Source organism: Setaria viridis, chromosome 9 (genome assembly GCF_005286985.2).
Source record: "Setaria viridis chromosome 9, Setaria_viridis_v4.0, whole genome shotgun sequence".
In the NCBI taxonomy this organism is placed as follows: domain Eukaryota; kingdom Viridiplantae; phylum Streptophyta; class Magnoliopsida; order Poales; family Poaceae; genus Setaria; species Setaria viridis.
This window is the reverse complement of record NC_048271.2, coordinates 15,088,197-15,113,725: the sequence shown is the minus strand read 5'-3', so window position 1 is coordinate 15,113,725 and position 25,529 is coordinate 15,088,197. Positions and strand designations below refer to the sequence as shown.

The following is a 25,529-nucleotide window of genomic DNA, read 5'->3' as shown; positions in this document are numbered from 1 at the left end:
ATTGTGACGGGGAGTGGGTCCCATCCATCCTCGTTTTTGTCCTTAAGCAACTTCTGCATTTTGCCCTTTTCCTCTCAGACCTGCCCGTTGACCATGGGCTGCACTCTTAAGAACCTGGGCGTGGCCTGCAAGGCTCAGCTGCTCGTAACCGTAGTCGTGGCGGGGTTCGATCGGTCCGCAAGCTAGAGCATAAGTTGCCTTTAGGGTGAGTTAGAGGATGGGATGCCCTTTCATTTGGGCACGTCCTTTCGCTCAGGCGTGGTGCGTGTTTACACAAAAAGTAAAGAGGGGGTGCTGCCACACCTCCATGGAGCCCCCGAGCGACCTGGGTCGACAGTAATCGGGCCGAGGTGCTGTAGGAGCGAGTGTTGAATGGAAATGGAGTAGTAATGAACCGGGCTAAGGAAAGAAATGACGTAAATGCTCGATGTTCCAAGTGTTGGTGAGGATGTTGCTATCATCGTCCTTCAGTCGGTAGGTGCCTGGTTGGATCACCTCGGCCACCACGTACTTGTGCTTGTCCTTGGTTGTTTGGGTCCTTCGGAGCACGAGGTCGCCGACCTCGAGGGTTCTTCCTCGAATTGCAAAGGGTTTGCTAGTAACGGGCAAAGCGAATGATCGCCGTCTCACGCGCCTCCTCGAGTAGTTCAACCGCATCTTGTTGAGCCTCCACGGCTCGGTCAGGGTCGAACACCTTTACCCTTGGAGCGCCGTAGTCGAGGTCGGATGGTAATACTGCCTCAGCACCGTACACCAAGGAAAAGGGGGTGAACCCTGTCAACCGGTTTGGGGTCGTCCTTAGGCTCTAGAGGATGGCTAGGAGCTCCGCAACCCATCTTCCGGCATGTTTCTTGAGCCAGTAAAAAATACATGGCTTGAGTCCTTGGAGGACCATGCTATTGGCCCGCTCCACTTGATCGTTGGTCCGTGAGTGTCCGACTGAGGCCCAGTCGACCTTGATGCCGTAACCATCATAGAAATTCAGGAACTTCTTGCAGGTGAAGTTGGTTCCGTTGTCTGTGATGATGTAGTTAGGGACGTCGAACCGGTAGATGATGTCGAGGAAGAACTCGACCGCTTCTTCTGAGCGGATGTTGGTGATGGGCTTCGCCTCGATCCACTTGGTGAACTTGTCCATCGCCACGAGCAGGTGGGTGTGACCTCCTGGGACCTTTTTGAGTGGTCTGACTAAGTCGAGGCCCCATACCGTGAATGGCTAGGTGATGGGGATGGTCTGGAGTTCCTGCATCGGCAGGTGAGTCTGCCGGGCGTAGAACTAGCACCCCTCGCACCTACGGACCAGCTCCTCTACATCACGTAGTGCTGTGGGCCAGTAAAAACCTTGACGAAAGGCTTTCCCGACCACCGAATGTGAGGTCGTGTGATGTCCGCAGATTCTGGCGTGGATTTCAAGGAGAAGCTGTTTCCCCTGGTCGGTCGGGATGCACTTCATGAGTACCCCCGACGGACTTTATTTGTAAAGTTCGTCGCTGATGGCAACGAACATTTTGGCGCGTTGAGCGATTCATCGCACTTTGGTCCTCTCTGGTGGGAGGACTTCTTCGAGGATGTAGGCGAGCAGCAGCGCCCTCTAGTCGGTTGGGTCGAGCGCCATCACCGCGGTGTCCGGGTTGTAGCCCCCGAGCCCTTGGTCGGGGTCGGGCTGCGCTGATGTGTTGGAGCCCCCGAGTGCCTGGTTGGGACCAAGCTGCACCTAGGTCAGATTCACCCGGATGTGGACAGATGGCTCATGGAGGTTGTTCACGAAGACCCCGTCCGGGGGTAGATCCCGCTTGGCTGCTAATTTTGCGAGGGAGTCAGCGGCATCGTTATCTCTTCGCGGGATGTGGTGCAACTCGATTCCTCGTAACTTGCCCTCGAGCTTGCGTACCTCTTGGCAGTACGCTGCCATGAGTGGAGTTTTGCAGGAGGACTCCTTCATGACTTGGTCGACCACTAATTCCAAGTCGCCGTGGACGTAGAGCCGCATCGCGCCAAGCTCAATGGCGATACGTAGCCCATTGATGAGGGCTTTGTATTCTGCGATGTTGTTTGAGGCATTTAAGTGGAGGCAAATTACGTAGCGAAGCCTGTTTCCCCCTTGGGAGATTAGGACCACTCCAGCCCTCGCGTCGAGGCCCATGACCGACCCGTCGAAGTACATCATCCAGTATTCGCGGGTGACATCTGGGGTCGGGGTCCGAACCTCCGTCCATTCGGCGACGAAGTCAGCCAGGGCCTGAGACTTAATCATGGTACGGGGGGCGTACTTGATGTTGTACCCCATGAGCTCGAGCGCCCACAAGGAGATCCGGCCCATGGTGTTGTGGTTGCGGATGATCTCTCCCAGAGGGTACGAGGTGATGACCGTTACCTCGTGTTCGGTGAAGTAGTGCAAGAGCTTCTGGTTTGCCATCAGCACAGCGTACAGAAGCTACTGGACCTAGGGGTAGCATGCTTGGCGTGGGTGAGTACCTTACGAACGAAGTACAACGGTCGCTGGATGTTCAGCACGTGTCCAGGCTCCTCCCTTTCGATGATGAGAACAACGCTGACGACGTGGTCACATGCAGCGATGTAGAGGAGGAGGGGTTCCTCTCGTTCAGGAGCGACGAGGACCGAGGCTGAGGTCAGCAGCGATTTAAGGCTCTCCAAAGCCTTCTGTGCCTCTTCCATCCATAAAAATACGTACGACTTCTTGAGGAGCTTGTAGAGTGGCATCCCATTCTCACCGAGTCGGGAGATGAACCGGCTCAGAGCGACCAAGCAACCTGTGAGCCTTTGTATGCCCTTGATGTTGCGTATGAGACCCATATTTGCGATGGCCATGATTTTTTCAGGGTTGGCTTCAATGCCATGCTCGAACATGATGTACCCGAGTAGGTTCCCCCTCGGAACCCTGAAAACACATTTCTCAGGATTTAGTTTAACGCTGAACCTTTGGAGGGTCGCAAATGTTGCAGCTAGGTTCACGATCAGGTCGCCTGCCCGAGCTGTCTTTACCACTCGACAATAGTGACCTTTGGCCGCTCGACCTGGTTGGGCTAGTCTAGCGGGTTGATCTGGTCAGCAAAACACCATTGCATGCACCGCTGGTAGGTGGCACCAGCGTTCCTCAGACTGAAAGGTATGGTCACGTAGCAGTACAAACCATACGGGGTGATGAAGGAGCACACCATCAATACAACCTAGAGAGGTTGTAAAGATAGGCTCTAGTCAAAGGAGACTACACGCCTAAGAGGTCTAACTACCTAGATACCTTGAATACTAGTACTCCGCAGAAAGGAGTCACATCCTAGGTACTCTACATCGTGTATCTGAAGAGGCTCATCAAAAGAAGCCTTGTGCATAGACACTTACATCTACTGTACGTATAATTATCAGGGTAGATGGTAAGAGGCACTAAAAACACAAGTTGAAAGCAGTAAAAATTGCAACAAGACTTAGAATTATTTACATTTCAAAGCATTCATATCATGTTTACAGTACAAGAACTAATGTTTTCTTTTTGTACAAGGCTAAATGATTCGTTACTTCTTCAGCGATGGGGTTCATCTCTTGCAAGTATTGCTGAAAGAGCTTATCCGAGCAGTCCTCCGCTATTCCCTCCACAACAGGAGCCAGGTCAGGTTGAGGGTAGAAGGACTTGACAAAGCTCAGCAGCTGCTTGGAGACAGATTTCACTATCTTCTGAATGTAGCTAGTGAACTTCGCTGGTACATCCTTGAGTATTTCAAACAGAGGGTGGGGCTCTACATCCTCAACTGGGGGCTCCACGATGTCTGCTATCGGCTGGGCTGCCTCAGATATTTCCTTCAATGCAAGTCTGGCAGCTTAGCTCGACCTCGCACTCCTGAAGGGTCTTCATGGCATTTACCAAGTTGACCTCACCATCTTCGTGCATCTTCTTCTCCTTCTTCACGTGATGATCTAGGTTCTCATATAATGCTATCAGCTTATCATGCTGGTCTATCACCCAGTAGTAAGAGTTCTTCCAGTCGATGACTTGCCCCTGGAGATCATCTTTTGACTTCTCAAGCACTGCACAAATAATCCACAAGAGGATTAGTATTTAAAGCAAACTCAGTACTCGAAGATCAAGGAAGAAGAGCAATTACCCTTCATTTGTTGGTTCAAAGACCTGTTGCACCCTTTGAGGCAGTCTTTTTCTTCCTCCAGCTACTGGATATGGTTCTGATATTCAGCGGCTTGTCCATCGTACTTCATCAGTAGTTTGGAGTATTCCCTCTCCTTGGCAAGCTCCTTGGCAAGGGCCTCAACATGGAGTACTGAGTCCCTTAGCCTTGAAGCATCTGAGATTTTCGCGAGGAGCGTGTGATGACATCCTGCGCCACACAATAAGTACTCATATCAAGACATGCATACCAATTACAAGTTATGGAAGAAGCCAGATTAAGTGACCTCTGCATAAGCACCGATGCAACAGTGCATCTCCATCATCCTGGCCACCATGTCTACGTCCAGTAGTGGGTCGTCGATCAACTGGATATCTTCAAGACTAATCACTCCAGCCACCAGTGGATCCACATGAGCTTCAGAATCAGCCGCATTGAGTGGAACCATGGCATGACTTGTCGACGGACTTAACTCGGAAGATGGGATAGCTGCCACGACTTCCAGCACTTCCGCTACTTCAATTTCTACCTCTAGCTCGGGGGCTATGAGAGTAGCCACGGTGCTAGAGGTAATTGCCACTACGGTTTCGGGCACTGGTTGCTCGGGGGCTGGCACTACACCATCAGTCAATGATGATATAACATCCTGCATCAATGCTGCAACGAGAGATACAACACTTGGATTGCTTATCGGCGCAGGAGGTTCTTCTGGCTGCGGAGTTGCTTGAGCCGGGGAGACATCCTGGACCAAGTGTCTACTACCATCGATCACGGGCTTCAGGCTCGGCCCTCCATGTTCCACATCAGAAGATTTTGTACATAAGACAAGCTCTTAAAGACATAAAACAAGTCGATGACAAGCTGCAATTAGTACTCAAAGGAGTAGCAAGACTCACTTTGAAGATCTCCTCAGTTTCAGAGAAGGCTCCTGTCAGACGCAGTGGCTTGACGGTCAGAGACAACTTCTTTGGCGCGGCTTGTTGGGTTGCAGTACGATCATCGGTATCCCTCGTCACTGCCTCTGCTATTCACGTAGTTCTTACACCAATAGGGTCCTCCTCAGTGATAGGAGGTTCTGGATCATCTTCAATTTCTATTACCTCCTCGATGACCGACAGCTTGTGTTGCACGACCTCAGCAGTCACCTTCTCCACCTCGGTCACCTCTTCGGGTACTTGCACACCACCAATGCCATCTTGAGTAGACAGAGTGGTATTGGAACTACCTACTAAGAGTACTCAATCCTTAGGATCTTGTCCTTCCTCATAAGTTATTATTGTGGGGGGTACGTCTTCCATAGTAATAGGCTTCTTTACTGCCCGCTTTGCAGCAACAGACCATTTCTTCCTCGGTGGTGGAGGAAGTGCAGCCTCAAGATCATCTTCAGCTGCAAGCTTCGATGATCTACAGGATGACCCGACCTTATCAGCTGGCCAGGCCTTGATTTTGAAGTCCTCCATAGCATCAGAATTCGAGCTGTTGGAGGCCTCAACTACTTCTTCCTCCTCGTCGTCATCACTTTCCGCGATCTCCGCCGTATGGACGCGAGGAACGGCTTCGCAAATGTCTTCTAACCCAGGAGGAGGATGAGCAGAGTAGTACAAGTGTACATCTTCTTGCACAGACAGACAAGTTAGTACACCCAAACATTAACAAACTTAGTACTCGGGGGCTGCGGCCATAGGGACCTACAGCCTTTGGTAGGTTGGCGGCGCAGAACTCTCGCACAATGGTTAGGATTTCACCCGCATTCTTGAACATCCACCTCAACTTCGCCATTATCTCATTTGTGCTGAGTTCTTCGAGAGATAGCATTGATGGGTTAGTGATACCTGAGTACTCGTAACCCCAGTGGCATCACTGCTGCAGAGGCTGAATCTGCCGCTTCATGAATCTGAATGCTACCCCGACTCTAGTCAATCCTTCTTGCTTTAGCTTGGATATCATGTCCAGAAGCTCGGGTAGTTGCAGACTGTCTCCATGGGTTAGCTCATCCAACCATCTATTGTTCCAGGTAGGGTGATGCCCTGTCAAATTGGGGTCGTTGTTACCGATGTAGCACCGCATCTCCTTCCACCCGAAATATGAATCAATCAACTCATAATCCAGATAGAGGCTCTTGAGCTTCTCCTACATCTGAATTTCGGCCCCTCCGACTACTTGGTTGCATTCCATCTTCAGCTGCGGCTTCACTCGGAAAAATTTCCAGAAAAGTTGGAAGTGGGGCCAGATCCCCAAGAAAGCTTCGCACAAGTGCACAAAAATGGTTGTATGCAGAATGCCATTGGGATTCAAATATACTAGCTCCAACTTGTAATAATCCAACAAACCCCAGAAGAAATCTGACGCTGCAAAGCAAGACCACGCTTAATGAAATGCGCGAAGATTACCGTTTCGTCTAGGTACTCCTCCAGTGGCCATGGGTTGTCGAAGGCGGGTCTCCAGTTGATAAAATCAGAGCAGATTGGCGGCCACCTGTGCCTTGATCTCCTCCTCCTTCAGAGATGATCGCTTCCAAGCACAGATCAGAGTGGGAGGAGCAATCTGGTCTGTCTTACCGTACATGGGCGCTGGTAGTTGAGGCTCTTTTTTCTTGTCAGCCTTCTTCTTCCCACCCTCAATCGCCTTGGATGCAACAGCTTTCCTCCCCATTCTCGATGTCATGAGTGTCTTCTGTCGCATGTGCTCGGGGGCTGAGAGGTGGGGGATGGCGGCGCTAGTGCTTGAAGATTGGGTAGCGGCGGCGCTAGGGCTATAGTGTGGAAGTTGAAAGAGCAGATGGAAAAGGTAAAACAGAAAGGATAATTTCCTTTGTTATTTATAACCGCGGCGCAGTAACAGCAGCGGGAATAAAGGAATTTTGTTTTTGAAACGAGCCAGTAGGAGAGTTGTTGCTATATTAAGAAAATGGAGGAATGCCCGACGGGCGAAGTACAAAAGTTCTATACATACTACACACGCACATCCCAAAGCAAAAGAGAAAATGAGAGAGCGCTAAAAAAACTCGATACTATAGATCCCTCACCACATTAATGAAGGACTCTAAGTGCTTAGCACCTGCTGCAATCCATGTAGCTGCCTGGTCTTTGATCTTATTTGCCATCCGATGTATCATCTGCTCCTTATTTTGAAAAATCCGAGCGTTCCTTTCAGTCCAAATTTCCCATAGGACGAGAATAATTAAGCTTCGCAGCCCTTTCCTGTTGGCCACCTGAGTGGACGCCAAAGTTGTCCACCAAATATGCAGAGACTCATGTCCGTCCCAGTGGCCTGGGTCAATATAAGTGCATCGTGTCCACGCACCCATCTCTGCCCATATTGTCTTTGTAAAAGAGCACTCTGTGAAAAGATGAAGGCCAGTCTCTTGAGTTATGTTACTGTTGACGCAAGATTTTGACATGTTTTGGATCAGCGTCAAGAGAGGAAAGGATTGGCCGATGCGGCGGATTAAAAGGTTACGGTTGGGAATCGGCCGATTGGTGCTACAGTTGGGAATCGGCCGATTGGCGTTACAGTGTTTCGAGCGATTGACAGACGGAGTTGGTGGAGGTTGGCTGATTGGAAGGCTGGAGCGTTTGGGCCAATATGGGCTTAAGGTGGGCTAGAAAAATAAGATAGAGAAAGATTAGCCCGTGGGAGTATGATAACCAACTCCGATATGAGTTGTGTTTGTAAATATTCATTTTCGTTTAAAATTAGAGATAGATCCTAGTCGGTTAGGAAATCAGTTGTAATAGGTGGAATCTTAAGTGTTGCATTTGTAGTGTTGTTTAGCCTACTCTAGTAGTTTCTTTACAATCGCTCATGATTATCGGTTGTTCTATAGCCGGTCATCTTTATAGCAAATCGGCTGATTCGCTGATACGCTTTTTGAGACAGATTGGAACTTTAGCCGATCGAAACCTCTGAAATTTAATACGTTTCTTTCCTTATCAATCAACACATCAGATTGACTGGCACGCCACGCAAACCGCACCAGGGCGATCACCCGAACAGGAGCTAAGCAGATTCTTCCGGGTCGTGTGTCCGACGCTAAAGGTCATCGACCGATTTTTAGCGCCAACACACTTTGGCACGCCCGGTGGGACCACTTCAATATCCATCATGTCAAAAGCTGCCGAAATCGCCGAGGATAACATCATTGAGGTGACAGAAGCAGATCTCAAGGACGACCACAAAGAAGAAATGGCAAGGCACCTAGAAGACTACAAGAAGACATGCTTGCAATCTTTCAGTCGTACCAGAAGTGGGGAGACCGTTAAGAAAGCTCCTCTTCCGACTCCCCGTCAGATCACTATCGCTGAGGACTCGGGCAAGATGTCCGATATGATTCAATAGTCCATCTATTAGGCTTTCATCGACCAATCCTCAGTGATGACCAACACGGTATACAATGCTGTCATCAGTTCCCTGGTCAACGGGGTAGCTCAAGGATATCAGGGGCCAGCATACACCCCTCCCATTGTAACTCCGGTCAGAAGCTTACAAGGCACATCTCATTCAGCTCCTCAGCCGACACCAACGCAACATGGAGGATACAACACTTCAATGCCTCTAGGATACAACGGCGCGCCATGCTTTCAATCGCAAGCGCCGCCTCAACCTGTCCAGATTTCCTCCGCGCAATCGCTACCCTCAAACTCAGTGCCTTGGGGGGCACCAGCGACGGCGGCTGGTTTGGACAATTCAACCGGTTACGGAAGCTCTCTGATCCAAGCACCATTCCAGTCGGCTATCCGGCCGACGGTCCTAGAATATCAACCGACCTCATTCGAAATCGGCAGGGGGCAGACATTGCGGAAACACTCAAAAGCGCGGCGCTGGTGATGTTGTACGATGGGACGGCAGATTCGCTATGCCACCAATTGTCAAGATCAATTCGGGTTGAAGCCGAAGGTACAGACCTATACGTACAAAACGTCGTACCCACCTGCCTACGACTTGCTGTCGTTTCCCCATCGGTACAAAGTCCTTGACTTCACCATGTTCTCCGGACTGGATGACACGTCAACCGTAGAGCACGTCAACAGGTTTATTATCCAGTGCGGAGAAGCAGCCAGGAAGTGGAGATGAAGCCCGGACGCGCGCGGTGCGCTGCTTGTTGTCGAGCCGAAGTAGGTGGAGCTCTGTTGCCGCTTGTGCTTGGTCGATGGGGAGGTGGAGCTCTGTTGCCGCGTGGCGCTGCTTTTTGGCGAGCAGGAGGCGGGCTGTAGTTGTTGTGGTGGTTGTTGGAGCAGGATCTTGCACGGTGGCCGAAGTGGTGGCAGACGAAGCAACGAACGGGGTCCCGGCAAGACGCAGCGCGGTGGTCGGGGGCTAGACAAATGAAGCAGCGCCCGTCTGTTCTTGCCCAGAAGGCGCGTAGACTTGGCGAAGCTCGATGCTGCTGCCGGGTGCTGGGAGCGTGGCATGGACTATTTAGGTTTAATGGACTCGAAGATTTCGCACCTGATTGACCGTTACCTCTATTTTTTTGGAAGAAATAAGGTATATTGTTCTACCTCTCCATCAAGCCGAAAACATAATAGCAGACCACTAATAGCAACTACAGTAGCTACTAGCACACACCACAACTGCATGCCGGCGTCGATTTCCAGTTTGCCCCTTGCCCGGCGGCGACTCTGCTAGTGAACGCGTTCAGGCATCGGACCACGTGACGGGGACCTCGCCGGCGTCGGTGTCCAGCCCGAGCGCCTTCCACACGGCGGCCGACGAGTCCACGACGTTGTCGCGGCACCCGCGGCGGGAGTCGCACTCGTCCACCACCCGGGCCTCCACGGAGCGCCCGGTGCGCGCGCTCGTGATGCGGATCGCCCTGTGGCACCGGTGCCCGCCCGCGAACCACCCCGTGGACAGCGCCACGATCAGGTCGCCGTCGCTGTGGAAGTGGCCGTCGCACTCCGACGGGCCGCCCTCCTCGCCGCGCTGGAATCCGTTCACCGTCAACACCGCGGGGTTGCCGTCGCGCGACGACGCCAGCGTGCCCTCGTGGTGGTAGCCGCCCGGCTTGCCGTGCCGCCGGGCAACGGTGCAAGTGATCTGAAGCAGAGCAAAGACTGCGAAGAGCGCAACAACTCTAGCGTTCGCCATTGCCAAGAGCCCGAAAACTGAGCTCTCGCTTGAGGTGCTTTGGGAATTGGGATGCATTGGCCATTGGCTCGAGGGGCTTATTATATAGGCGCGCTACCGGGGTTTCACGACAGCACGTGCGAGCCTAGCCGGCCTGTGGATGTTCTTGAGATCGGTGAGCTCGGTATGAGTTCAGTGGATCCATCCGAGACAAACTGCATTGGAGAAGTAACAGCGATGCTAAGCCTTTGTGGCTTTGTATACGTGACGGTGACGGTGTCAGCTGCGATGTTACCATCCGCGCGCGGTAATATACCTGAGCAAGAATAAGCCCCCGTGTTTTTGGAAGCTGGCAGATGAAGCAGATGTTTCAGTGGATGTGCTTCAGCACTGTCGATCCATTGGCTGATCATCGAAGCTATCACGTCCAAAACGGCTAAACTATGACGTCTCTCTAAAACAAACAAGAGTTCGATGCCCACTAGAGGCCTTGACAGTTGACACAGGTGTTTATCAGACCTATAGTCCCTTCGGACCATGAGGAATGGTGTTCATTTCCATGCCAACTCTACGGAATTGTCGTTTTTGGTACAGGAATTTGACCTGGCCCTCCGTAGTTTACAACGGCGCCAGTGGCTTGTTTTTGCACAGATGTTCCTGGAAGAACGCATGTGTCTACTTAATTAAGTGGAAAGTTATCAGGAATCAGGATCCCAAATGAAAAAGATATTTGAGGAAAATTGTACGAGTTGAATTCTGAACTACCTTGTCAAAAACACCATATAGTCCCTCCACCTCAAAAAGAATGATATCCTGAATCAGACAAGTTAGGGGTAAATGAAAAAGACACATATGCTTTAAGTGAGTGTGAGTTGAGTTTGCATATAAAAGATGGAGAAGATGGAGGGAATCTGTTTCCATTTAATCTAGCCCACCAGATTATGCGTGCACGAGATTTGAATTTCTGGATATCATTCTTTCTTGGACAAAAATTTGAATCCCATAATGGCATTGTTTTTGAAACAGATGGGGTATTTATTTTGGCACAAAATTTAAATCACATAATGGTATTATTTTTGGAATGGAGGGAGTATTTATAAACAAAGGTAGCATTTGGTAAAGCTCCTGGCAATTCTTTTTTATTTGAGACCCTGCCCTTTTTTCCTTTCAAAAGAGGCCCAATGGAATATAGCCAATTTTTGTTTGGCCACATGTCGACCGAGCTGAGGCAGTGCTGATCGAACGGAATGCCGACACTGCGCTGGCGCGCGGCCAGTCTTCCCGAACACGGGCTAGCTTAGCTCAGGCGTCGGACCACGTGACGTGCACCTCGCCGACGTCGGTGTCGAGCCCGAGCGCCCTCCACACCGCCGGCGACGAGTCGACGATGTTGTGGCGGCACCCGCGGCGGGAGTCGCACTCGTCCACGACCCGCGCCTCCACGGTGCGCCCGTGGCGCGCGCTCGTGATGCGGATCCTCCTGTGGCACCGGCGCCCGCGCGCGAACCACTCCGTGGACAGCGCCACGATCAGCTCGCCGTCGCTGTGGAAGTGGCCGTCGCACGCTGACGGCCCGCCGCCGCTCTCGCCGCGCCTGAACCCGTTCGCCGTCATCACGGCCGGGGTGCCGCCGCCGTGGTGGCCGCCCGAGTGGTGGTGGGGCGCCTTCTTGTGGCGCAGCCCCGCCGGCCGGCTGGTCGTCGACGAAGTCGGCCGCGGCGGCGTCGGCGTCGTCGCACGGTCAGCGGCGCATGAGACCTGGAGCAGAGCAAGGGCCACGACGAGCACCACCATAATCTTCGCGTCCGCCATTGTCACGCTCCAGGTGGGTGCTCGCTTGAGCTTCTTGGCGAGGTGCACTGGCCCGCCCATTGGTTCGAGGTGGACGGGTTTATATATATATAGGCTGCAAGGGGTGCACGACGACGCGTACGTGTTGGCCCCCGTGTGCTTTTTTGTTGGATTAGCAAGTGAGATTTGAGGCGGTCTTGTGGAATTCTCGAACGGAGAGGTCGATACTCGATACGAGGTTCATGTCTCCATCTGGGTACAATCGCATCGTGACAGAGCTGTTAGATTAATGGGCCTCGGTGGCCTATAATAAATCAATTAGTTAATTATTAAATCTCAAGGTGTTCTAAAAAAATTTAAATCCCAAGACCAATGCACATGGTGGTAGTTACATTTGAAATAAAATTACCTTAGAAGTTGAGAAGATCACTTATAAAATGGAATCATACTGCACTTGTTGAGAAGTTAAGAAAGGGATAGCAGGATGTCACGCACGTGCTTGCTCGCTCGTCGAGCCGGACGTGAGGCGTGGGCTGGGCTTGAACGGACGGGTTTTGCTATGAAGCTGTGGTCTTACCAAAGACTCTGGTATCCCATGGTGTCAGCTACGGTGGTAGCTAGCCACAGGGGCGCGGTAATACCTGGGCAGGAACAAGAGCCGCCTTCTTTGGAAGCTGCAACTGCAAGGGGTCCAAAAGTTTCCGTTGACAAGTAAGCTTTATTTTGGGCTGACAATTCGAAGTTACCAAGTCTAAATGTACAGCACAAACTTTTGCTCTCCAAAACGCTTGTTAAACTAAGACATAAGACAAAACTTGTATGAGAAAAAAGACATAATACAAAAAACTGGGATATACAACCTAAAACCTTATTTCAAATTGTAGATTTTGCCCCAAAATCTGGAGGGAGCTAACGGCGCAGGGGGTGGTCATGCAAATTGTGCGGCTAGTTGAATGAGAGAATATATCATGCAACATCCCGTTGAAAGTAAGTAAGCTTACAAGCGGGCCGTACCATATTGTGCGGCTAGTATGAATGAGAGAATTTTATTTATTTCCCGTTTTCATTTCAGTAGAAGCAAAACGTTTTCTCTAAAAAAAAATTGCAAACTCGATGTATCTTGAGATTTACATGGATGTTCACAGATCCAAAACCGGTGGTCATTCATTCCTATGATTTTTGAGTTCTGCTCCACTGGTCCCTTCCATGAAAATTGCACAATTCTTAAAGCAATCAAGTAATTAAATTTAATTAATTTCGTCTTGGATCTTGCCTGGGCCCAGCCTTACCTGTGCCCAAACCGAGCCCGGTCTGTGCCCACTTTTGTCCGCTGGCGCTTCGAATTCGCATGAGCCTGGCTTCTGGGAGGGCTGCGGCGGCGCCACTGAGAGAGAGAGCGCTCCGGGCGCCGAGGACGACTTCGATCCACAGCAGTGACGAGAGGGTGGCCAATGCGAGCCGGAACGGCAACAGCGCGCTCGCGGACGTGGATGGCGGCGGTGGAGTGCGGAGGCTGAGGCCACGAGCTAGACTCCACGCTACACCGCTGGGGAAGCCGATCCATGTCTGTTGCGAACAAGTCGTCTTCTTGATTGTCAAGGGTTCATCAACGTCCAGGTCTTCACTTCGCCGCCCACCAGGTGTTCGGCGGTTTGGATTAACCAACACACCGATGTGCAGCATCTACGAGCGCGGGTACCAGTGCCACACTGTTAATTCAACAAGATCATCAATCATGGCTATTATGCTGCTACGAGGACCAGCTCAACTATTGCAATTGCAAAGGAAACATAAGCAGCTGAACGAGGCAATTGCTTCCAATTTTGTAGAAATGATTTTCTTGACACATGGTGTATTTGTTTTTTGAAACGTATTTCTTGTTTACTTGCAGGAGAAAGAAACACTATAAGGCCACCTTTTTACTAGTAACGAACTTAGTTAATGAAATGTTTAGAACTCTTCCATGGGATGAGAGTCGCACGAGAGGAACACGTGCTGGTGTCATGGGATTCGTCCTTAAGCACTGTTCTGGTTTACCATAAGGCTCTATGATGTTTTTTTTATCCATTCGAACATTTCTTTTTTTTTAAAGACATCCATTCGAACATTTCCATGCCCTGCAATCTCTTTTCAATGCAGAAATATTGTTCCTCCCAAATATTGTAAGAGGCGACTGGAAGAGAAATAGAACTATCTTGGAACACTCGAAATGGACATGATTGCGAGTTCACAAGGAATTACTGTTTCATATGTGATCTGTATATATGTTTTCTGCTTCCAGACTCCGAGCTGATGCTTTACCTACTCCAATAGATGCAGCTGCTGTTTCTGAAGATGACCCAACAAAATAAAACGAGAGTCGAATTGTTTTATGCCGTGCTATCCAAGCACTATTGTCCTGTCTTGACAATCGTCGTAACTGGAGGATTATTCTGTTGCAGCTTACTACCTTGTCAATGATAACTTGTACAGTATACATTTTCAGTATAAACCCTTCTCATGTGTTATGCCAAACCTTCATTGCTGATTCTATCACATTAACACCAACCAGCAAGCGGATTCATGGGCATAATGCCCTATGCATGGGCATCTTCAAAGCCCACATGGCTGTCAAACTGCAATCCTGATGTTCATACGCATACAAGCTGAAGGAGTGCATCCGCAGGAACGCAAATGCAACGTGTGTAACTCAAAGAATCAACGAAAGAAAAAGAAACTAGTACTTGCAGACCAGCGTTTAACTAGTTTGGCACAAGGCGGACATCTGACCAAGTTCTAAACCTTAGGCAACTTGTTTAGCAAAGCGCAGAACCAATAAGGTTTATACATATGGCTAATCAGTAGCCTTAAATTGACCGGCTGAAGAGACTAAATACAACTCAAACATTATGCAAATGGCCATTAAAACCCAGGAACCTGAAACTCTGTAGAATGTGAATGTCAACTATGTCAACTGAACCAACTACTCCTTGTTCGGGTTCGGAAAAAAAAATTACTACTTGTGGTTCAGCCAAACCGTCGAACGCCTGGTGGGAGGCAGGGTGCCAACGAACACTTTTAACGACGAGAATTTTGCCGTAGCCAAAGATGCGAACGGAGGTGAATGGCTTTGGCGCGGATGGACAGGAGTGGCGCTAGTTGACAATGGACGTATTCACCGTTGCTGCGGCGAGCCAGGGAGGCTGCTCTGGGCCTATGGTGACGAAACGGATCGGGTCGGAATCGAAGCGGTGGTGCAGATGCAGGCAGGTGGCACCGGGCACACCTCTTGACCCCCCGCATGGATGTCGATGCGCCGCCACGGCCGTCGCTTCGTTCGATACCGCGTGCAGAATGAGCTGGCGACAATGCGATCCAGAAAATAGCTTGGGGTCTCACATGGGCACGAGGCGGGCTTGAACTGGGAGTGGGCAGGGCCGGGCCCAGTCGAGACTGGGACGAAATTAATTAAATTTAATTGTTTGATTGCTTTAAGAATCGTGCGAATTTCTTGGAAGGGTTCGCCGGAGCAAAACTCATGATTTTTAACTATGAGAATCCTCGTGTTCGATAACGCCGGCGGATTAGGCTTGCAGTCCACGCCACCATTTCACTAAATTATGACGATTGAATCCATGTCACCATCATTGGGAAGGTACCAAAGACCGTAAAAAACCTCTAGTTTATTTATATGTCCAAAGATCGTAAAAATCTTAATTAGTTTGCAAAACATTTCGTGGAGAACAACTGCATGCTACGTACAGTAGTCTAGTAGCACTATTTTTAGCACTAGCACCCGAAACATACATAGATACAGATAGCCGCACAAGATAACTAATGTACATATATGTAGACAACAATCTGTCCTTTGTCCCGACTCAGTTAATGATATAATGGCTGGCCGGCCTCGGACAGAAGATTAGACTAACGCCATGCCCGGCCAAGAAAGAGAGATAGCACCAGGGCCGTACCGGAGATTTTGAGGTCCTGAAGCAAACCAAGAAATGGGAGCCCTATATATACTATAGTAACGAAATACAAATAATCGAGATATATTTACATGCTTTTTTCATACAAAGAACTGCAATATGAAATTAGGTACTCATGTTATAGTATTGATTAAAGGGCGAATATTACATACCAATATCTTCTTAACCTCTAGTTAAAGTCTAATTGTTGGGGCTCCTAATTTTTGGGGGCTCAGCTCGATCGCTCCAGTTGCGCTGCCTAATGTACGGGCCTGGATAGCACATGGAATTGGCTTTTGTTTCAAGAGAAACCAGGTGCTTCGCTATGCAGCTTGCACACGACTTTCAAGGAAAACGAAATATACTATGAGCAGAATATTTGTTCCAGCCAGAGCAAAAATTAATTTTAAGCTGGGTTGTAGTGAGGTTAAAACCTTAAACAAGGACTATATTCTGTGACCCATATATATCTCTGGTATCTACTGAGATTCACTAATTAACTAGCTAGGGTGGCCACCCAACAATCCAGGCATGTGCATGCTTGGATTGCCTGCTTGATTATTCACGATACATTTGGATTCCTGTGCAGCGTCCTCCCATGGTTTTATAACCTGTACTTATCTATACTTTGTTCTTCCAGATTATAGCTCAGTTTAGTGTTCTCCTATTAAACTACATTAACTTTAGGACTTGGCTAACGTACGGCCGGCCGCAAGTTAGGCCAGCCGTACGGCTACCCCGATTAGGAAAGAGCTAACCCACACTAGTGGCACGCTTTCCTATATTAGTAAATTTACTGTTTCCATGCTTTTTTCCTTCCCTGCATGGCTGCACTTTTTTCTCTGATGCCGTCCGCACCTCAATTCCTTCCACCTGATCCACCTATACTACTTAAAAATGGCATAAACATCATCCAAATCATTGCTCAGAAAAATTAATTTTTCACCCAAGAAATTAAGAATCAACACACAGAACATTCCTCAGGCATCATTCAGCACCAGGCATGTGATTTAGAAAATAATAAACAATGTCATCAGGCATCTTAGAACTCAAATATCAGGCGACAAATAGAAATCTTCAGACACTTCAGAACACATAGCATCAGACCCCATTGAAAATGTTTTCCCCATGCAAATCTGTATCAAAATAGGATAAGTGACTGCCACATTTAACGTCTTGGAACTGCACAGGCTGAATTGTACACCTATTATATATTTTACATACAATTTCTCATTACCGCACAAAACAAAAGCAAAATGATTCACAATAGCACAAAAAAGAGTGTTGTTTCTAACTATTTGGAATATGTGCTTTTAGGACAACTGCACATAGGATTTGCTTCCCTGGCTCCCTGCTTAATATCTCCAAATATGAAAAACTTAATAGTAGATCTGCACACTGCATGTACTCCCAATATGTCCCGCAATACTGATTATTACTCGAGGATTTACTTTGTTTTGCTTATTACTGCACACCATTTGAGCATCCCCTGCTGAATACATTGATGACCTGGGATGTGATGACAAGAGAAAGAGATAATTAATGAACATATAGTACCAAGGCCAAAATATTAGGTCAGATCAGACTAAAAATATGAACAATAGTTCTAAAAGAACTTTCTTTTAGATCTAGCAGGAGTGCTGCTATTTCAATATGACATACTGAAAATTAAATGTTCAATAATATTATCCAACGAAGTACACTATGTTCCCTATTTCAGTACCGTATTATTTCCTAATTAAGAACCATATAATTTCCTAATGGAATTCGAATATGTACTCCCATGTTTCCTCTCAATGTGGTGCAGACTAGAAAAACTAGATCAGATCAGGCTAAAGAACTATCTCCTCAGTGTTGGTAGTTGTATGCGACATATTACTGAAGGCAACCAATCAAAATGAATTAGGAAAAATCACAGTGAATCGTTGCCTAACGAAGTATATTGTTTTGCCTATTTCTGAACTATGCTGTTGCCTAATCACAACCGTATTATTGCCTAATGAAGTATATAGTTTTGTATAATCCAGAACCATAATATTTCCTAATTTCTGCCGATATTATGATCTGCTCATATTATTGCCTACTTCAGAATCATAACTTTGCCTAACTAAGAATATTGTTTTGCTTATTTATAACAATAAAGTTGCATAGAACCCTACACATAGCAAAAGCTGGTTTGTTGCCCACGCCAATACAATTTCACCAAGATCAAAACATACCAACAAAACTACTATGTGTAACAGATAAAAAAAGAGCACCAACATATTATCACAAAATGCACATTACAAGACTCCATACTTGCATAACTGATCTGCTACACTCATGACTGCGAGAAACAAAGAATACCAAATCAGTTAACATGTAGCAGATAATAAGAAGGGAAAACAAAACAAAAAATAAGTTGGATGAGGTGATTTTGCATAACTACTACCAGTGATTTGTCTAAAAATAATACTTTGACTAACTGAGAATAGTACTTTGCCACCAAGAATAGCACTTTGCATAAAATGGGAGAAACACGCTTTGTACATGATTTATAGTAACATGAATGCCCCGTTCATCGTCAGGACCTAGCCTCTTCCTGTGTGTTGTTATTTCTGTTCTTACAGCAGCTGAGACCGTTGGATCATCAAATGCTGCTGCTGCAAGAAACAGAGTTCTAATACCATCTAGGCTACAAGTAATGCCTATAGCAAAATTAAAAGCTTCACCTTTTACACAAAGCTAAACTGATAAGCTATAAATTCTTAATTTATAGACCATACGCCCAAACTTGCTTATCCATGGTTGCTAAATTTCTATATTGTATAGCCTACAATGCTTGATCGTAGGACCTAAATTGCTAAATTATAGAACCTAATATCTTTGACCTCGATCATTGAGAACTGGCACACCCTAGTTTCATAGTGGCTCATATAATTGCCAAAATTATACTATACCTACCACATTGGATGATGACACACCACCAAGCTGACATCTTTGTCCTCAAGCTAGTGCCTAAGCTGCAACAAGATATGAAAGAAAAGGAAAGACATTAGAGCACATGTAACAAAAATATAGATCAATGTGATTTCTAGATAGCTAACAAGTAGTGCATTCATGTTCAAGAGATCCAAAACCAATCTATTCGCACCAGAACAAAGCAATACAATCCAGCAAAACACAGGACGTAGGGTATTACTCTCCGAAGGCCCAAACCTATCTAAACCCTTCGTGTTCTCGTGATCACCTTCGAGTTCTTGGTCTCACAATCCTCCCTGCCTACAAATCAACCACTTGGGTAACCCCCTGGTGGACTGTCGGGCCCCTAAATCCGACAATTATATTCACTATCTTCTAATTCAGATCTGCAATGAGCCTCAAGTTACTCTGTTGTGTAGGAAGATAACCAGAAAAGGAAGGTTCATAGGCTAGAATTATGGGAGGTTGCTCATAAGAAAACGAATGACAGATACACTACCCACAAAGTGGATGCAGTAATGGTACATTTTTTTATCCTAATCATTTTTTTCGATCTGAAATTCTGTTTACCATCATGTGACCTTCCACTATTTTTATTTCTATAGAATGGGTCATACGAGGAATTAGGGAAAAAAAGGCAACAGAACAATAATGGTAATCTTTCAGCTCAAGATTTTAATGAGGTGTTCAATGAGATAGTTGCTAAGGAGTTAAAAGCACGGGGGTACTATGATGATAAATAATGGAGTGAAGTTTGAGTGTCTTAAGGTGTAAGTTTTGTCACTCAAACTGAGGAAGAAAGAAGATACCAAGAGAAAGTAAATGCAATGGAGAATAAGATGCAACACATGGGTGGTTTCATGAAGCAGTGGCTTGGTTTCATGTTAAAAAAGTTTCCTGAAGATGATTTCATAAAGGAAATGGTAGCAGATCTATATGATGATGAAGTAAGCATCTATTCAACTTGCCATATATGTTGTTACCTTCTGCCTCCTAGTGTTGGTGACTTGTCTGTTAGTGACCATATTTTCTTAGGCTACATGCTATTCAGAACTTGTTTGCTCTCTCATTTGTTGTATTGCACATGTACATGTCTACTCTACTTTTAGCCTCAAGCCATGCTATACTTGTATTCTACTGTACTTAGCCCCCTATTAGGATCTAGAATAATAAATGAATAGAGAAATCTCAGACCTGAAAACAAAGAAAAAAACTAGAATTATCACTTGGTAGTGTCAATACTTAGAAGATCAGATAAGATGTGAAGATAAACATCTGTTCCTTTTTCAGAATGGCAACTAGATCTTTTTTCCTTATTAATAACAATGATTAGATATGCTATTATGCTCTAAACATCAGAATGGTTGAATCTATTATTTTTACATATATGTGTCCTTTCATATTACAATGAACTGTATTTGTGCCTACCACCTGGAAGTAAGCCCTCCCTCTCTGAATTGTTTATTTTTTAAAGGATGGACTTATAGAACCAGAAAGTCATACTGATCATAGCCTTGCACACTCAATTAGTAACGTGCACTCTCCCACAAATGAAGTGCAGGTAATAGAGTAGATACTTTATTTCTAATGTATATAGCTACAATAATAATATTTAAGTTTTTGCTAATGTATTATGTAATATGGTTGATGACACTTTGTAGCAGGAGACATCCACTGAAGACCGTACGTCTTTACCTAGTGAGCAAATAGTTGCCAAGGTATGCTTTTGTTGTTCAGAGCATACTAGTTGAGTATGGCATAATCAAGTAGACACAACCTCATACACTTACCTGTATACCTACGTTGTAATATTTCTTTAGTTAACTTTGATGTAAACTTAGCTACATTGTGGCTGCAGGAGGCACATATTCAGAGTTCTATTCATGAAGATAATGGTAATGCAGCCACAAATTTTTCACAAGATCCCATATTGACAAACATGGTATGCTTAAGCTAACATTGCAATATTGTTTATAATGAGTGAACTTGCTTTAGTGATGCTGTATTTTGACTAATATAATTTCTACCTATTCTAGAGGACTCGAAGAGTTAAAGCCCCCAGTTTGAACTGGTCAGAATTGGTATGCTTCTATTCCGCTTGTTTCTTTTGTAATTAAATTAGTTAAATGTACAAAACTCTTATCTTTATATTTTGCAAAATGGTAGAACCGTTCTCCAGTGATGGGACGTCGGCCTGGATGTTGGTCGTCCTATCGGAGGTAGCGGCCGCAGCCGGGTAGAGGGGCCAGCTGGCGGAGAATGCCCCAGAGAGAAGGTGGAGCGCAGTAGCATTGACGGCGAGGAGCATGCGCTTGAGGATGCCCTGGGCGGAGCATGTCCACAGCAGCGAGGCCGCGAGGGGCTACATCACGTGGATCCACAGCGGCGGCGGCGACGACGGCGGCGGCAGAGGGAATGAATCAAATCCTGTCGAGGAGAGGGAGACTAGTGGTGGCCGGATTGTGTGGTTGGAGAGACGGGGTAAGGACAGCAGAGTGGATAGAAAAGTCATGTTGTAGGGTTGAAAAAGTGGCTTGCGTCCGTGCCTCTGATCAACGATACGATGGATAGAGCCAGCCGTTCCCCAGAACCATAAAACGGTCTGCCTGAATGAAGTCATTACCTTAACTTTAACCAAGTTTTTAATATATTAACATACAAATAATGCAGTAACAAGATATATATATATATATATATTTCATAATGATTTAATGAAATTAATTGGATGTTAAAATTGTTGATACCTTTTCATATAAACTTGGTCAAAGTATCAGAAAATTGCAGAACAACTTTAACATGAACTTTTTTTCTTCTAAAAATACGACTTAGGGCATGCAACTTTAACATGAACCTTTTCTGAAAATAGCTACAAAAACACAAACAGTTACCCAAAAAGAAACAGGACAAGCTCGTCCGATTTGCTGACGTAATATATCATCACACACGTGTTCTGCTACGTACTCTGACCTCGCTCTTAGCATGAAGCCATGAACACAAAGCATCACGTTAACCCTGTCATCACCGGCTCACACCCTGTGTGGCAATGCAACCTTCACGTACGTAACATGCGTTGCCAGTGCACTTGACTGATACAGCCGTCGTCAGGCATCGGACCACGTGACGGGGACCCTGCCGACGTCGGTGTCGAGCCCGAGCGCCTTCCACACGGCCGCCGACGAGTCGACGATGTTGTCGTCGCAGCCGCGCGAGGAGTCGCACTCGTCGACGACCTTGGCCACCACGGACCGCCCGCCGCGGCTCGTGATGCGGATCATCCGGTTGCACCGCCGCGTGCCGTCCAGCCGGAGCCACCCGCTGGAGAGCGCCACGATCCTCTCGCCGTTGCTGTGGAAGTGCCCGTCGCAGGCCGACGCCCCGCCGCCGCTGCCCCCGCGCTCGAACCCGTTCACCGTCATCACGGCTGGGGTGTGCTCTGACACCGCCGGCGAGTGGCGGCGGGCGCACGAGACCGACGCCAGCTGCAGCAGCAGGGCGAGGACGACGACGGCCAGTAGTGGCGCGGCGAGAGGCTTGGCGTTCACCATTGCTGCTTGCGCAGTGTTCTTGCTCTTGCCTTGCGCTGCTGCGGTGCCGGGCTATGTGCATTTCACGGTGTTTATATAGTGATTGCTGCAGGCTACCCAACAAAGGGAAAACGGCGCGTTCTGCTGTCCCTGGATTGGTCACTCTCGGCTTCCTTTAACCAATGAGATTGTTTGGGAGACGTTAATTATAGAAGCTGTGTTTCTTCTTTTGGAATTGATTCGCCGGCAACGATACGCGGTAAATCCAGAGAGCGAAGAACAAGTCGATGATGGGGGCTGGAATTCCAGTTTACATGTGGGTGGTGTCAGATAGTAGCTACTAGCTCAAAAAATCTTACTCTCCGACACACAGGAACAACCATGACATCATATCCTAGGAGATGGACGATCAGCCGTACGTACGCACGTAGTTAAGCTAACTGCGGATGTCTAGCAAACCCGACATTTTCTTGAAAATATTATAGCTTCTCCATTCACCTAATTAATCATAGTTCTTAAAACAAATGCAGTTTAAAGATTTTTTTCATACAGATTAGTAGTCATCAGAAATGACCTAAGTACCCCTAGTCTAAACACCGGCAAAGGCTTGGGCCAAAAAGAATACCCTAAAGTTAAGTTTATTTTGTTTTTGGATGTTAGAAATCAGAATAATTATTTTTGGAAAAAAGGTAATCAAAATAGTATTGGTTAACCTAATAGATTAATTTTGTAAACCAAATAATATCGGATAATCTAATATATCAATTTTCTAAACCAAAATTGTACTCCCTCTATCGAAAAATGATAGGCGTGTTTAAATTGAGGGAAAAAATCTTCCAAAGTTATTTTTTGTTCTAATATGATGCCAATTACTAATGGCTCAATATCAATCCAAATTAACTTTAAGTATAAACATATTAATGCAAATTTTATACACTAAATATACTTACAATTTAAATAATTTTTTTTGTCAAAACTTCTAAAATTTGACCTTGTCATCAAAATATGCGTACTATTTTTGGACGAAGTGAGTATAAGCTAACTTAACAAACTTAAGATTTTGGTCATTTTTCTGAATGCAACAATTTTTGTTACATCGGTTTGGCTTTTGATACAATGCTAGGATTTCGGATATTTTTTTTATGCGTCGTGACTCCTGAGGATCGATGACCGCAGCAGCTTTTGATCCAAAATGTCCCAGGCTCCCAGCTTGAGGCCTATATGGACTGAAGCAGCCCAGCCTTCAGGATTAATAGTACTTAGAATGGCTTTCTCATATTGAGAAATTCTGTCTAGTGGCATTCGATCACAGAAGCCGTTGACAGCAGCATAAATAACAACAATTTGTTTTTCAATTGGAAGTGGCTCATATTGTGGTTGTTTGGGCACTTCTGTAAGCCTTGCACCTCTATTGAGTAATGCCTGAGTCGCAGCATCAAGGTCTGACCCAAATTGAGCGAAGGCGGCCACTTCGCGATCATCAGCATTAGAGAGTTTTGCAGGTCCTTGAGAGAACGTTATCCAGCCACCATGGTCTGAGGTGAAATTGGTCCTGGTCCATAAAACGAAAGGTGCTGGGCAAGCGCAGAGAAGTCGTCTGAAGGGGAGTTCCATAGGAATGTTCAACTTCGATCAACCTTGGTCCCATGCCTAAAAAAGAAAGTGTTTAAGTTATTATTGAGAGTTCAATGATAGCTATACACAATGAGCGCTGTTTTCTACATGCGAGATGAAATGCCATTCAAGAGCGGATAAGGCTAAAAAGAGAAAAAGCAGGGCTTGGCTTATTCTATTCATCTGCACCACCTGACAGAGATTCTTTCACAGCCTCGTTCAGCTAGTAGAATTCTTTCTAGATCTCGTTCTTTTCACTTTCTGGGCTGAGACCGTCCAATTTCATTCTTGCCTGGGAAGAGAGGATCGGAACTCACACTCGATCCCTACTCTTTCCTCGTACTTCACAGGTTTTCGAGGCCGAGGGTGAACTGGACTCGCATTCACTTGCTGGGAAAAAGAGAAAAATTACGCCAATCCGTTGAGATATGGTATGCTACAAGTGAATATTTGAAACAAGAAATGAATTCTAATTTTCGAACATTAAATGATCTCAAGTGCAAGCACTACGATTTCTTGAATAGACAGCAAAATGTCGTGAAACTAATCATGATAGACTTGACACCTTGTATGAAACAAGCAAGGAACTCACGTATATTGAAATGTTTTGATAATGAAACGAGCAAAGGGGTCGTTTTGAATTTAGTAAAACAGATTCTCTATCTATCAATCTATGATATGAAGAGTAAGAAGTTTATACCGTTCAATCTAATCCCTCCAATAGGTGAAATAACCAATGTGATTTTACATCTTTTCTATCAAAAAGTGTTCGATAAAGTGATAGAGGAGAAGTATCCTGGAATAACATATACCCGATGGGGTCATGAAGTGATTATAGCACTCAAGAAGAATGATTCATTTACATTCGATGATGATACAGTTATTTCTCTATTAGATGAAATAAATCTAGATGGGGAATTTGAGTTCTTATCAAAAGAAGACTAAGCCTAAAAATACTAACACTTTGAATGGGGTTTGAATAATAGAGAAAAGCTCTTTCAGATGAGAAAGTTGTCAAGTAGTAAACCATAGTTCTCATCCTAGGAAACCATATCGATCATCGGTTCAGAGCTCCCAACTACGAAGCTCTTTTCTAGAGCGAGTCAACAATTCGTGGATCCATGGTTTGGATGAAGCTATGTACCCGGGTAGAGATGATTTGTCTCAAAGATGTTCCGCTCATCCAAGAATCTGAAACTTCATCTACATAAATAGCCCTTTCCTTTCTTTTCTTGACTTAAAAAGGTAATCAATCCTTTCTTTTCATCTTTTATCAAGTCTTCCTCTTCCTGATTGACTCAATCAGGGATAGAAATTCGGATCAACTATGAGGAGTAGGGCAGCAGGGCAAGTGAATGAACTCTGTCCTAGGCATTTCCAATAAGTTCAGTGAAGTGAGGGTGAAACCTTTTTTGAGAGGGAAAATACACTACAAATGATATTCAATAATGGAAGGAATGAGTTGAAGATTTACTGGAAGAAAAAAA

General features: G+C 46.3%; 4 protein-coding genes across 4 annotated transcripts; all 4 read right to left on the bottom strand.

The window, feature by feature from the left end:
- Nucleotides 1-399: 399 nt before the first annotated feature.
- On the bottom strand, nt 400-1,138 carry LOC117835332 (uncharacterized). Its single transcript, XM_034714690.1, has 3 exons — nt 871-1,138; nt 631-774; nt 400-575 (listed from the first exon to the last, which is right to left on the bottom strand). Exons 1-3 carry the CDS (start codon nt 1,136-1,138, stop codon nt 400-402), a joined length of 588 nt encoding a protein of 195 aa, XP_034570581.1.
- An 8,312-nt stretch (nt 1,139-9,450) lies between these two features.
- Nucleotides 9,451-10,226, bottom strand: LOC117835331 (putative ripening-related protein 6). Its single transcript, XM_034714689.2, has one exon. The coding sequence runs from the start codon at nt 10,224-10,226 to the stop codon at nt 9,774-9,776; it is 453 nt and encodes a 150-aa protein (XP_034570580.1). The 3' UTR covers nt 9,451-9,773.
- Nucleotides 10,227-11,507: 1,281 nt separating this feature from the next.
- LOC117835330 (putative ripening-related protein 7) lies at nt 11,508-12,077 on the bottom strand. The gene has a single exon (XM_034714688.1). It carries the CDS (start codon nt 12,075-12,077, stop codon nt 11,508-11,510), a length of 570 nt encoding a protein of 189 aa, XP_034570579.1.
- A 9,700-nt stretch (nt 12,078-21,777) lies between these two features.
- On the bottom strand, nt 21,778-22,449 carry LOC117835327 (putative ripening-related protein 6). The gene has a single exon (XM_034714684.2). The coding sequence runs from the start codon at nt 22,447-22,449 to the stop codon at nt 22,006-22,008; it is 444 nt and encodes a 147-aa protein (XP_034570575.1). The 3' UTR covers nt 21,778-22,005.
- Between the last annotated feature and the right edge of the window lie 3,080 nt (nt 22,450-25,529).